Raw genomic sequence first — 11,955 nt, forward strand, 5'->3', positions numbered from 1 at the left:
CCTCACAAATAGCACCTTCCCCATGAGGGATCCCTAACAGGCTGGCTAGTTCATTGGTACTGAATTGGTACTCAACAACAAACATTCTAAATTTGACAGTACCGACTGTGCTAGCAGTGTTAGGGCTGACAATATAAATTAAGGAACTTAAAAACTCGATTGTCAACCGCTCATAGGTGGGTTCTTTGATGGTAAAGAAATTATGCAAACCTAAGATGTCTAATAAATGAAAAACGCTATGGTAGATACCTAAAGTATAGAGACAATCTTCATCAACATACCTTGTCGGGAGGATTTCCCGATTTTGCAACCGTTCAATGATTTTTCTTTGTCTCTCCCCCGGTTTCCCTCCTCGAAGAATGAATCCGTTGAACTCCATTTGAATGCTCTTGAAATATGGATGAAGAAGATGAAGTGGTTGGTGGAAAGGTTGGATTTTTACAAAATCCGGCGGATGAAATCGAAAATGGAAAGTGGATTTGTGATTTGTGTGGTATGATGGTTAGGAAAGTATGAGCTTTTTATGGGTTCAAGGGCTTTTTTATAAGGTGAAAAAATGGATTTTGGAGGTTGTAAGTTGCAAAAATGGTGAAGAAAAGTGGTCTGCCCCGACCATTTACAGACGCTGTGGCGGGCGCCACAGGTCCTATGGCGGGCGCCACAGGTCCTATGGCGGGCGCCACAGGTCCTATGGCGGGCGCCACAAGGCAAAATCTGGCTGGGCCAGATTTTGGTCCTTTGGTTTGGGCTTCACTTGTCTTTTGGCTTTGAGGGGTCTGGATAGCATTTGTCTTGTGATTCTCCTAGTTTCTTCGACTTGCAAAAATTGTATAAAAATAAAAGCGAAAATAAAAAGTGAAACTGAAACAAAAACAAAAATAGAAATTAAATATAAATAAATAAATAATTAAAATGCAAATAAAATATAAAACATATATATATAAAAATAGAAATACTAATGTATAGTAGTAGTTTATATAATATCCAAATGCGATAATGAAAAAATTGAGTAATGCAAATACGATAAATATATGAAGGAAAACTAAAGTGAAATGAAATGGTGAGATCAGGTATCAGGGGAGTCGTCTGCCTGAGTGGATCCACGGAGCACGGCTATCTCCTGCCTGAGCTCTGCGATCTCCTGATATAGACAGTCGGCTTCAGTAGCATGGGTGAGATCAGACACTCCAATCTGTAAAGTTAGGTCCGCCACTTCCTGTCTAAGCGCTGCAATCTCTCTACGGCACTCAGCAATCTGGGTGCGTATATCGGGTGTCTGCAATGAATGATTATTAGAGAGAACAGTGATTTTAGGAGATGGTGGTGCAGGTGTGTATTCAACAACTAGGGGCGATCTCGGCTCCTCAACGGTCTCTCCCTGGCCCTCTAGAGCATAACTCCAATTCGCTGGATCATGCACACTGGTCATCATAGGGTCTGGCAGTGTAAAGTAATGGATAGCCTCACTGTCGACTAGCAATCGGAACTGACATGGGTGGAAAGAGGCTCTCCTCATCAATCCTCTGGTCAAACAGAAATCGATGTCCATGGTAGTGTGTCCACAGTAGATCCGAAGATGTGACAGCTTGCGAGACAGACCCAAAGCGACAGCAATCTGTGTGATGATTCCACCAACATGGATGACTCCTTCGGTGGATCTAGAGATACCGCTGAGATTATTCAATAAAAAGTTCCCACATGCTACTGGGCGAGACTGGGATGCGCAAAATAGTAGGAAGATCTCCTCTTCACTTAGTAGAGTCTTTACATCCTGTCTTCCCAAGAAGGAATGTGCTAATATCATCTGAAAATATCTGAAGGCCGGGTTATGTATGACATAAGATAACTGTGTAGATGGATCCTGGCTTCCGCCACCTGATATATCACTCCAAAACTTCTCCACCCCCTTACCCAGAAAATATCCCAAAGGTGTCTCCGGGATAGCATCATGAGTGGTCTGGAAACCCAATAAGTCGCCGAACTCTTTCTGGCTGAAGGAGTACTCAACTCCAAAAAGTCTGAAAGCAGCATACCCATCTGGTCCAGAATATGGGTCGTAGTCTAATGAACTCAGGAACTCCAAAGTCAGGTTCCTATATGTGTTATTCAAGTCATCAGCAAATTCATCCTAGTGGAGCTGGTGGCTAAGGAATCTTATACTAGGCTCGATACCCAGTGCCTCCATACAATGCTGATCAGGGTAACGTGTGGGTGACATAGGGTGCTGGTATAAAGCAATGTAGCGCTCCCTCTGAGCATTGTCTCTATAAGCAACATGCATGTCATCAAAACCCTGCATCCTGTAAAAGTTAGGAAAGTGATCCTGAAAATACAAACCATTCAAACTTTAGTCTCAATGCAAAATAAGATAAAATAAAATAAAGATAAAAATAAATGTAAATAAATGCGAAAAAAAGTAAAATGAAAAGAAAAACCATGGGTTGCCTCCCACGCAGCGCTTGTTTAACGTCATTAGCTTGACGGTTAGAACTTATACACCTGTAATAGTATGAATCGGTGGATCAATCAGGGTGTGGCTTGAGTAGTATGCTGGAATGTCTCCTCCTTCATAGAGCTTCAGTCTTTGTCCATTTACAATGAATGGACTACAGGTATCATTCTTGATTTCTACGGCTCCGGATCTCAGAATCTTGGATACTTCGAAGGGGCCAGTCCATCTTGAACGTAGCTTTCCAGGGAAAAGTCGTAACCTAGTGTTGAAAAGGAGAACAGAATCGCCTACATTGAAGTTTTTCTTTACTATTCTTTTGTCATGATAGGATTTTGTCCTCTCTTTATATATTTTTGCATTTTCGTAGGCAGATTGCCTAAGTTCTTCTAATTTATGAATGTCCAGGATACGCTTTTCTCCAGCGGCTAAGTAGTCTAAATTCAAAGTTTTAATGGCCCAATAGGCCTTATGCTCTAACTCGAATGGTAAGTGACAAGATTTTCCATAAACTAGTTGGTAAGGAGTAGTTCCTATAGGGGTTTTGAAAGCGGTTCTATAGGCCCATAATGCTTCTTGAAGCTTCTGAGACCAGTCTCTCCTAGAAATAGAAACAGTTTTCTCTAGGATTTGTTTTATCTCCCTATTAGATACTTCTACTTGGCCACTAGTTTGTGGGTGGTATGGTGTTGCTACTCTATGCCTAACTCCATATTTTCTTAAAAGTTTATCAAATATTCTCGATATAAAGTGTGATCCTCCATCGCTTATGACCAAACGTGGTGTTCCAAATCTAGGGAGTATATAGTTTTTAAATAATTTGATTACTACCCTAGTGTCGTTTGTGGGTGCGGCTATAACTTCAATCCACTTAGACACATAGTCTACAACTACTAAGATATACCTGTTCCCTAAGGATGGTGGGAAAGGTCCCATGAAATCTATACCCCATACGTCAAAGAGTTCTACTTCCTGAATGTTTCTTAGAGGCATCTCATCACGTCTTGAAATGTTTCCAGTGCGTTGACATCTATCACATTTGACAATGAAAGCATAGACATCACGCCACATGGTAGGCCAGAATAGGCCAACTTGAAGAATCTTGGCGTATGTCTTAGAGGTGCTCGCATGTCCATCATAAGGTGCAGATTGACAATGCTCGATAATATTATTTACCTCTTCTTTTGGAACGCAACGACGAAAAATGCCATCTTTACCCCTTTTGAAAAGGAGCGGTTCGCCCCAGTAGAAGTTTCTCACATCGTGGAAGAATTTCTTCTTGCGGTGGTAGTCAAGATCAGGGGGTACTATATCAGCAGCTAGGTAATTAACGAAATCTGCATACCATGGTACGTTACTTATTGCTAAGGAATTTTGGGAGTGCTCATAAAGGTCTAGGTTATTGTCTTCAATGGTTTCTACTTTAGCGATCAGTCTATCATAGGCGAAATCATCATTTATAGGTACTAGTTCAGGTTTTAGATGTTCTAGCCTAGAAAGGTGACCGGCTACTACATTTTCAGTGCCTTTTTTATCTCTTATGTCTAAATCAAACTCTTGTAGTAATAGAATCCATCAGAGTAACCTGTGCTTGGCATCTTTTTTACTTAATAGGTAACAAATGGCAGCATGATCGATGTAAACAATAATTTTTGCTCCTACTAGATAAGATCTAAATTTGTCTATAGCGAAAACTACAGCGAGTAATTCTTTTTCAGTTGTTGCGTAGTTAAGTTGGGCAGCATCTAGGGTTCTACTGGCATAATAAATGGCATGTAATTTTTTATCTTTCCTTTGTCCTAGAACGGCTCTAACTGCATAATCATTGGCATCGCACATTATCTCAAAAGGTTCCGACCAATCGGGCGGTTTCATAATAGGTGCAGAGATTAATGCTTGCTTTAAGAGATTAAATGCGTCATTACATTTTTCGTCGAAAATGAATTCAGCATCTTTCATTAAAAGTCCGGTTAACGGTTTTGTTATTTTGGAGAAGTCCTTAATAAAACGCCGGTAGAATCCAGCGCGTCCAAGAAAGCTTCGGACTTCTCTGATTATTTTTGGTGGTTTTAGGTTTTCTATAACTTCTATTTTAGCTTTATCTACCTCTATACCTTTTTCGGAAACTATATGTCCTAAAACTATTCCTTCAATCACCATGAAATGACATTTTTCCCAATTTAGCACGAGGTTTACCTCCACGCATCTCTCCAGGATTTTCTCAAGGTTAGCAAGGCAATTGTGGAAATCGAATCCGCAAACCGAGAAATCGTCCATAAACACTTCCATGATACCATCAAGGTAATCTGCAAAGATTGACATCATGCAGCGTTGGAAAGTAGCTGGGGTGTTACAGAGGCCGAAAGGCATTCGTCTGTAGGCAAAGTACCCATCTAAATAACAGAAGTAAGAGTGTCTGGCTAGACGCTCCAACATCTGGTCTATAAATGGTAAAGGGAAATGATCCTTCCTAGTTGCTTTATTTAATTTTCTATAATCTATACACATCCGCCATCCTCCTTCTAAACGTTTTGCTACATGTTCGCCTTTATCGTTTTGCACGACTGTGATGCCTCCCTTTTTAGGTATTACATGCACATGGCTCACCCACTTACTATCCGAGATCTGGTAGATTATACCTGCCTCAAGCAACTTAAGAACTTCCTTCTTAACAACATCACTCATTATAGGGTTTATTCTTCTCTGATGCTCCCTAGAGGGTTTTGATTCTTCTTCTAACAAAATCCGATGCATGCATACGGACGGGCTTATACCTTTCAGGTCAGAGATATTATATCCTAAGGCTGAGGGATGTCTTCGCAAAACGTCTAAAAGTTGGTTCGTTTCCTCTTGGCTCAAGGTAGCACTGACTATAACTGGACGGTTCATCTTTTCATCGAGGAACTTATATCTCAGGTTCTTAGGCAGTTCCTTAAGTTCTAAGGTTGGTTTCTTAGGGCATGGCATAGGATCTGGGGTAAGGGATAAACATTCGTAAAGGTTATCATCGATGTAAGGTTCTTTAAAGTCATCATCTTCCTTTATGGGGGTTGATGGTAACTTGATAATTTCTTTTTGTTCTAATTCTCTAACACATTCATCAATGATATCTAAGGCATAACACGAGTCTCCCATCACAGGTGCCATAAGAAATTTCGAAAGTATAAATTCTATTTTCTCGTCACCTACCTCAAATGTCAACTTTCCTTCCTTGACATCTATTATGGCTCCTGCAGTCGATAAGAATGGTCTACCTAGAATAATTGGTATATCATTGTCCTCTTTGATGTCCATGACGATAAAATCAGTAGGGATAAATAGTTGACCTATCCTAACAGGGACATCTTCTAAAATGCCTATCGGATATTTGACAGATCTATCGGCTAACTGAAGTGACATCTTAGTGGGTTGTAATTCTCCTAAGTTTAACCTCTCACAAACTGCTATAGGCATTAAGCTCACACTAGCTCCTAAGTCTAGAAAAGCTTTATCGATGACATGATTACCCAAAAGGCAAGGAATGGAGAAATTTCCAGGATCTTTATCTTTCTTTGCTAATTTGTCCTCGGAAATAGCATTACATTCCAAAGGCTTCGGATCGTCAAGTCTACGTTTGTTGGTAAGGATGTCTTTCAGAAACTTTGCATAAGAAGGTATTTGGGTGATGGCTTCTGTGAAAGGGATTTCTACATGAAGTTTTTCTATAACTTTAATAAATTTTTGGTACTGTTTATTGATCTGGGTTTGTTTGAGTCTTTGAGGATATGGTATAGGTGGTTTATATGGCAGGGGCGGTACGTAAATTTTATCTTTAGGTTCTTCTCCTTTATCTCGACCATCCTGGTTTTCAGATTCTTCTGGTTCCTTTACTTCGTCTGGGGGTTTGGTACATTCCTTAGAAGTTTCGGGTTCACTCAGTCTTGGGTTTGGTGGCTCATCATAAGCGTTCCCACTTCTTAGGGTAATGGCATTGGCTTGTCCTCTCGGATTTTGTTGAGGTTGTCCAGGGAATTGTCCTCCAGGTGTAGTCTGAGGGGCTTGGTTTAAAGCTACCTGAGAGATCTGTGTTTCAAGCATCTTGGTATGAGTAACTATTTGGTCAACCTTAGTTCCTAACTGAGTAATCAATTCGTTAACATGAATGTTTTGGTTCATGAACTCCTTGTTTTGTTGGGTTTGAGCGGTGATAAAATTTTCCATAATTTTCTCAAGGCTCGGCTTTGGTGGTACAGGTTACATATGTTTATTTGATCTAGGAGCTTGATAACTAGGTCTCGGAGGTGCATTATTTTGAATTGGGTTATTGTTTCTATAGGAGAAGTTAGGGTGATTCCTCCATCCAGGGTTATAGGTATTTGAATATGGGTTCCCTTGGGTGTAGTTCACTTGCTCGGAGTGGGTTTCGTTCAATAGACTGCATTCAGCGGATTGGTGTCCTTGGGTTCCACATATCTCACAATCCGACGAAACTGCGGCTACAGTATTTGGGTTCGTGTACATATGCTCGACTTTGAGAGCTAATGCGTCCATTTTAGCTTGCATCATGTCTATAGAGCTTAGTTCATGCACTCCTCCTTGGGCTTCCTTCTTCTCCACTGTCGCTCGTTCGACTCCCCATGATTGATAGTTTTGAGCCATGTCTTCGATGAGGGCACTAGCTTCAGGGTAAGGTTTGTTCATCAGAGCACCGCCTGCGGCAGCGTCGATGGTCATCTTTGTGTTATAATGAAGTCCATTATAGAAGGTTTGAATGATTAACCAATTTTCTAAACCATGATGTGGGCATGCTCGTAATAACTCTTTATATCTCTCCCAAGCTTCGAACAGCGATTCTCCTTGGTTTTGGGTAAATCTAGTTATATGGTTTCGAAGAACGGCGGTCTTACTCGGGGGAAAATATCTAGCAAGAAAAACTCTTCTAAGGTTATCCCAAGTCGTAATGGAATTGGGTGGAAGGGAATCTAACCATGATAGGGCTTTATCTCTGAGGGAAAAAGGGAATAATCTTAAACGTATTGCCTCAGGAGAAGCTCCATTGGTTTTAAAAGTATCTGCTAATTGAAGAAATATTTTTAAATATTGGTTAGGGTTCTCGGTAGCGAGACCCGCGAATTGTCTCTGTTGCACTAATTGCAACAAGGATGGTTTAAGTTCAAAATTATTGGCTGGGATGATTGGGTTTACTATACTAGAACTAGGTTCTTCGTTAGATGGTTGAGCGAAATCTTTAAGAGGTCTTTGGTTTTGATCTTCGGCCATAGCTCTCTTAATTCTATGAAAGAATAAACGTGCGCGAGCGTAACATTCAGGTTCCGCCAGAGGATTTACTACACTTAAACTTCCGGTACTGCGAGTTCTTCGCATTAACCGGCGGGAAATAACCTAAGTCTAAACGATATAACAACAGGAAAATGAAATTTGACGAAATTGGTCCCCGGCAACGGCGCCAAAAACTTGATGCGTTGTTAAACTTGGTGTTCGCAAGTGAACGAACGCGTCAGAGTAATATAAAAGATTATCGAACCACAGAGACCAAGTGTCAATCTATCGTTATCTGTTGTTATGGTGTTTATCAAAGGCAGTCAAAATAGGTGTTTTTGTAGTGTGCAATGAAAAGTAAAGTATTGAAAATAGAATATAATTTATAAAGACAGGGTCGAATGTAATTCATGTAATCAGTTGATAATCCAAGTACTTGCTAATAGAACTACTTATGGGCAATGTTTCCTACTTTGAAAAGAATTAATTTAACAGGAACTGTCGCTTTCGCGTATTCAGAACCGAGTTGTACTCCCTAATCAAACCCTCTTATTGTCACTTATAAAAAGGTGCGCATTGCGTTAGAGTAGTAAACCTATTTTTAAGAAATATAGTATCTTAACTAAGTTGAAAAGTATTATAACCTGGATTTCTTAACCAAAAGAGGTTCTTACGAACCAGACTCTAAACTTATAAACGCGTCCGAAAATAGTTTTAAAATCTCTTTTCTCCTTGATGTTAAAAACTCCTAATGAACTAGACAAAGCGCTTTCGCTGTTTTTGAAATAGTTAAAAACAATTAAGTTTATAAAGACGTTGGACGGCTTTCGATCTTACCCAACGGAATTGAAGTGCGGGAAAACTTAAGTTGAAAGTTAAAATAGCCTTTAAGTGTTTCTACGAACAATTGTACAGATTATCGGTTTAATTACGATCCTTACATTTTAACCTTTTAGATTTAGTTAGACATGGTAAAGTAAAAGTGCATTAAAGTAAATAAAAGTAGTGCGAGTGCGAGAATTAAATAATTTAAAGCAAGTGCGAGGAAATAAATAATTTAAAGCGAGTGCGAGGAAATAAATAAAGTAAAGGCGAGTGCGGGAAATAAACAAAGTAAAGGCGAGTGCGGGAAATAAATAAAGTAAAGGCGAGTGCGGGAAATAAATAAAGTAAAGGCGAGTGCGGGAAATAAATAAAGTAAAGGCGAGTAATGAAAACCTGCTCCAATCGGAGGGCTGAGTAAATTGCAATGTGGAAAAGAAAATGGCGGCAGGATTAACTTCCTTCCAAAGTGCTCCAAACTCGATTACAGACTCTATCACAGACTTGATGACACAATTGTGGTAACACTCCAATGCGAAGCGACTACCACTATAAAATACTGAATATATGCCTAAGTGAAACAAATTTGCTTCTGAGTTTGCCTCTGTTCTAAGTTTGGATGGTTGTAAAACTGAATTCGCGTTTCTATTTATAGGAAAATAAAAAAGGTGGAATTGACTTGGATGCCCTTCAACTTGAAAATAGAGGAAACCGTTTCCTTCTTGTAGCGCCCGCCACAAGGCTATGGCGCCCGCCACAAGCACAAAGTGGGGCGCCCTAGTGGATGAAGTGGGGAAACGTGGGAGTTGAGGAAGTTGGACTTAGACACGTCATGGCTTGGTCTGTGGCGCCCGCCATGGGGTAAGCCATAAGCACAAAATGCTGAATTTTAGGGTTTTTAGCCCTTTTTCACTCCTTTTCTCGATCGGGGCTCTGATTAAAGTAAAAACCTGAAAACAAAGGAAAACACAGTAATAACACAACAAAATGACAATAAAATAACTAAAATGCATGTGAAATTGGAGTCGAAAATACGTAAATTTTAGTGTGATCAGCCAACAAGGATCCCTGCTCTAGTAGTAGACCTGAAAGGTTTCTGGTCAGATGTCATGAGAATATCTGGAACATATTTCCCAGTGAAAAGCATAATGTAATGATAGAGGGGGATCTCTTTTGTAGACACTATCAGAACTAAGCAAAATACTTGTTTGTTGACTCAGTATAACACAAAAAATTAATGAGGGAAAGGCTATAGGAATCTTCACAACGAAGGAGGTAACATGCTTGATTGTTTGTTCAAACACATAGGATCCAAAGTCAAAATTTATTTTGGTCCCTACAATGTAAATGAACTTACCCAATTTTATAGCAATGGTGTAAGTATGATTAGTTGACACCCAATTAGTAACTCCAATTCTGTGAAGTACTACATACTTCACAGTCAAGTAACTTGCTGACAACTTCCCTTTTGTTTCCCATTCCTTCACTTGTTTAGCCGTAATCTCTTTGCAAATGACATTGTTAAAAACTTCCACTTCAGCTTGTTCTTCTTCATTTCTGCCCAAAAACATGTTTATGATTTCAGAAGAGAAATCCACACACCTTCCTCTTACATACATTTTTCTAAACTTCTTGCTACTCTTGTTATCACATTCCTTAGAGATATTCATAATGAATTCTTTAACAAGCATTTTAAAACACCTACCAAAGCCAGTTACACTTTTCATTAATCTAACTTCTTCAATCAGACTCGTCACTTTTTTGCATTCAAAAGCATCTTTCCCAAGTTCTCTTTCCAGCTCTAGTCTTATTTGGTAAACAAATTTCCATTTTTCTACATTATCCACATAGTGAAAGGAGATGTTATTAATTGGAACTTCAGGAATATTTGCTGGAATCTTCTTCCCAGAAGCTTGCTTTCTTGTAGCAGGAATGATATCTTGAACATTGTGTTCGACATCATGGTCAGATTCACTAGACCCATAAAGGACTTCCTTCCTCTTAGGAGGTTTCTTCTTGGAAATAGGAGTAACTACCTTTCTCCATCCTTTTTAGGGCCAACATAAGTTCTTCTCCTAAGAGATTTTGAGGGCGTGCTGGAGGATTCAACTACTTTACCTTTTCTGTTCTTTAACCTTTTAGTTATTCCTGGTGCCAGTCTTTTACTAATGGGCTCATCATCAGAGTCCATATCATATATATTCACTATGTATGTAGATTGATCCTTCTTCTCTACAAAGTTTTCTTCTTTGTCAGCTAAATCACTAGACATGCCATCAAAATCTTCTTTGTCTTCTGATTTTTTAGGAGATTGAGTAGACACACTGACAACAAATTTATCCACAGGGGTTTCAGTAGTGTTATCGGGTTAGGCCAAGGATGTGGAGACATTCGGCACAACACCAGTCTCAGGTTCAATACCCAAAACTTGAGATATCAACATACGAATATTCTTATCTATGTCATCTCTATCAACAAAAATCATGCTAGATTTAGTCAAAGTAGTAACAGATCTAGGTTTATTAGTGTTTTTAGAGGTTTCAACATTTTCCATAACATTTAGGGCAATAGGATATTTTGCAAAAGCATCAACATTACGTTCGACATTAATAGGATCAAGGTACATGCTAGTCATCGAATGAGGTTTCTTGACAACAGTAGAGGGTTCAAGAATTTTTACATTACTAGCAACCATTGATGGAGATGAAGAGGTACTTACTTTATAGAGCTTTCCCTTTCTCAAAGCAGATGTTATAGGCTCCCTTATAGAGGTTGCATGTCCAGGAACCATAGAGCGAGGAACGACATCAGTAATAACTTAATAAAGACCTATATCAGTACCGCATTCTTATGGTTCAATTGCTCTTTGGTGCGCTTGCTAGGAGTTGAGACAGAAGGTTGAGACATTTTGGAGTTTTGATTTTGAGATATGAACTTCAAAGATAAGATAGAGAGATGGGGGTGTCTGAGAATAAAGTTCAGAGAGAGAGTAGAGAGAATAATTATGGTAGCGTGAATGATATTGATGGAGTAGGTAGGATGGCATGTTGGGAAAATAAGGAAGGTTTGTAATGATTTTCCTTGAGTTTTGTGCACCATTAAATGGAGGGAAGAGAAAATTTGATTTCCATGTGTCATACGGTGAACTGGACTTTTTTGTGGTTTTAATCGCAATGTCGCGGTTAGCAAGAGTCGCCACCGACTTTTCTTTTATCCAATAAGGAAAGGTGGAAAAGAACAGGAAAAACCTTAATTTAGATTTTGGGTTCGGGAGGTACATTATACAAAGGGAAGGTGTTAGCACCCTTTGTATCCATGGTTATCCATGGGCTCTTAATTGCTCGATCACTTATATTATTTTTGTCTGAAAAAAAAAGTGTTTGTGAATTGTTTAGAAAAATTGTTTTGAAAAGAGAATTTAACTT

General features: G+C 39.3%; 1 protein-coding gene and 1 non-coding gene across 2 annotated transcripts; one reads left to right on the forward strand and one right to left on the reverse strand.

Annotated features, from left to right (window-relative positions):
* The first annotated feature begins 7,217 nt into the window (after positions 1–7,217).
* Positions 7,218–7,324, forward strand: LOC127088732 (small nucleolar RNA R71). Its single transcript, XR_007790555.1, has one exon. It is a non-coding gene; the product is annotated as a small nucleolar RNA R71 (small nucleolar RNA).
* Positions 7,325–9,581: 2,257 nt separating this feature from the next.
* On the reverse strand, positions 9,582–11,321 carry LOC127079579 (uncharacterized). Its single transcript, XM_051019963.1, has 4 exons — positions 10,934–11,321; positions 10,649–10,825; positions 9,888–10,577; positions 9,582–9,649 (listed from the first exon to the last, which is right to left on the reverse strand). Exons 1-4 carry the CDS (start codon positions 11,319–11,321, stop codon positions 9,582–9,584), a joined length of 1,323 nt encoding a protein of 440 aa, XP_050875920.1.
* Positions 11,322–11,955: the final 634 nt, after the last annotated feature.

The sequence above is a fragment of the Lathyrus oleraceus genome, chromosome 5 (assembly GCF_024323335.1).
Source record: "Lathyrus oleraceus cultivar Zhongwan6 chromosome 5, CAAS_Psat_ZW6_1.0, whole genome shotgun sequence".
NCBI lineage: Eukaryota > Viridiplantae > Streptophyta > Magnoliopsida > Fabales > Fabaceae > Lathyrus > Lathyrus oleraceus.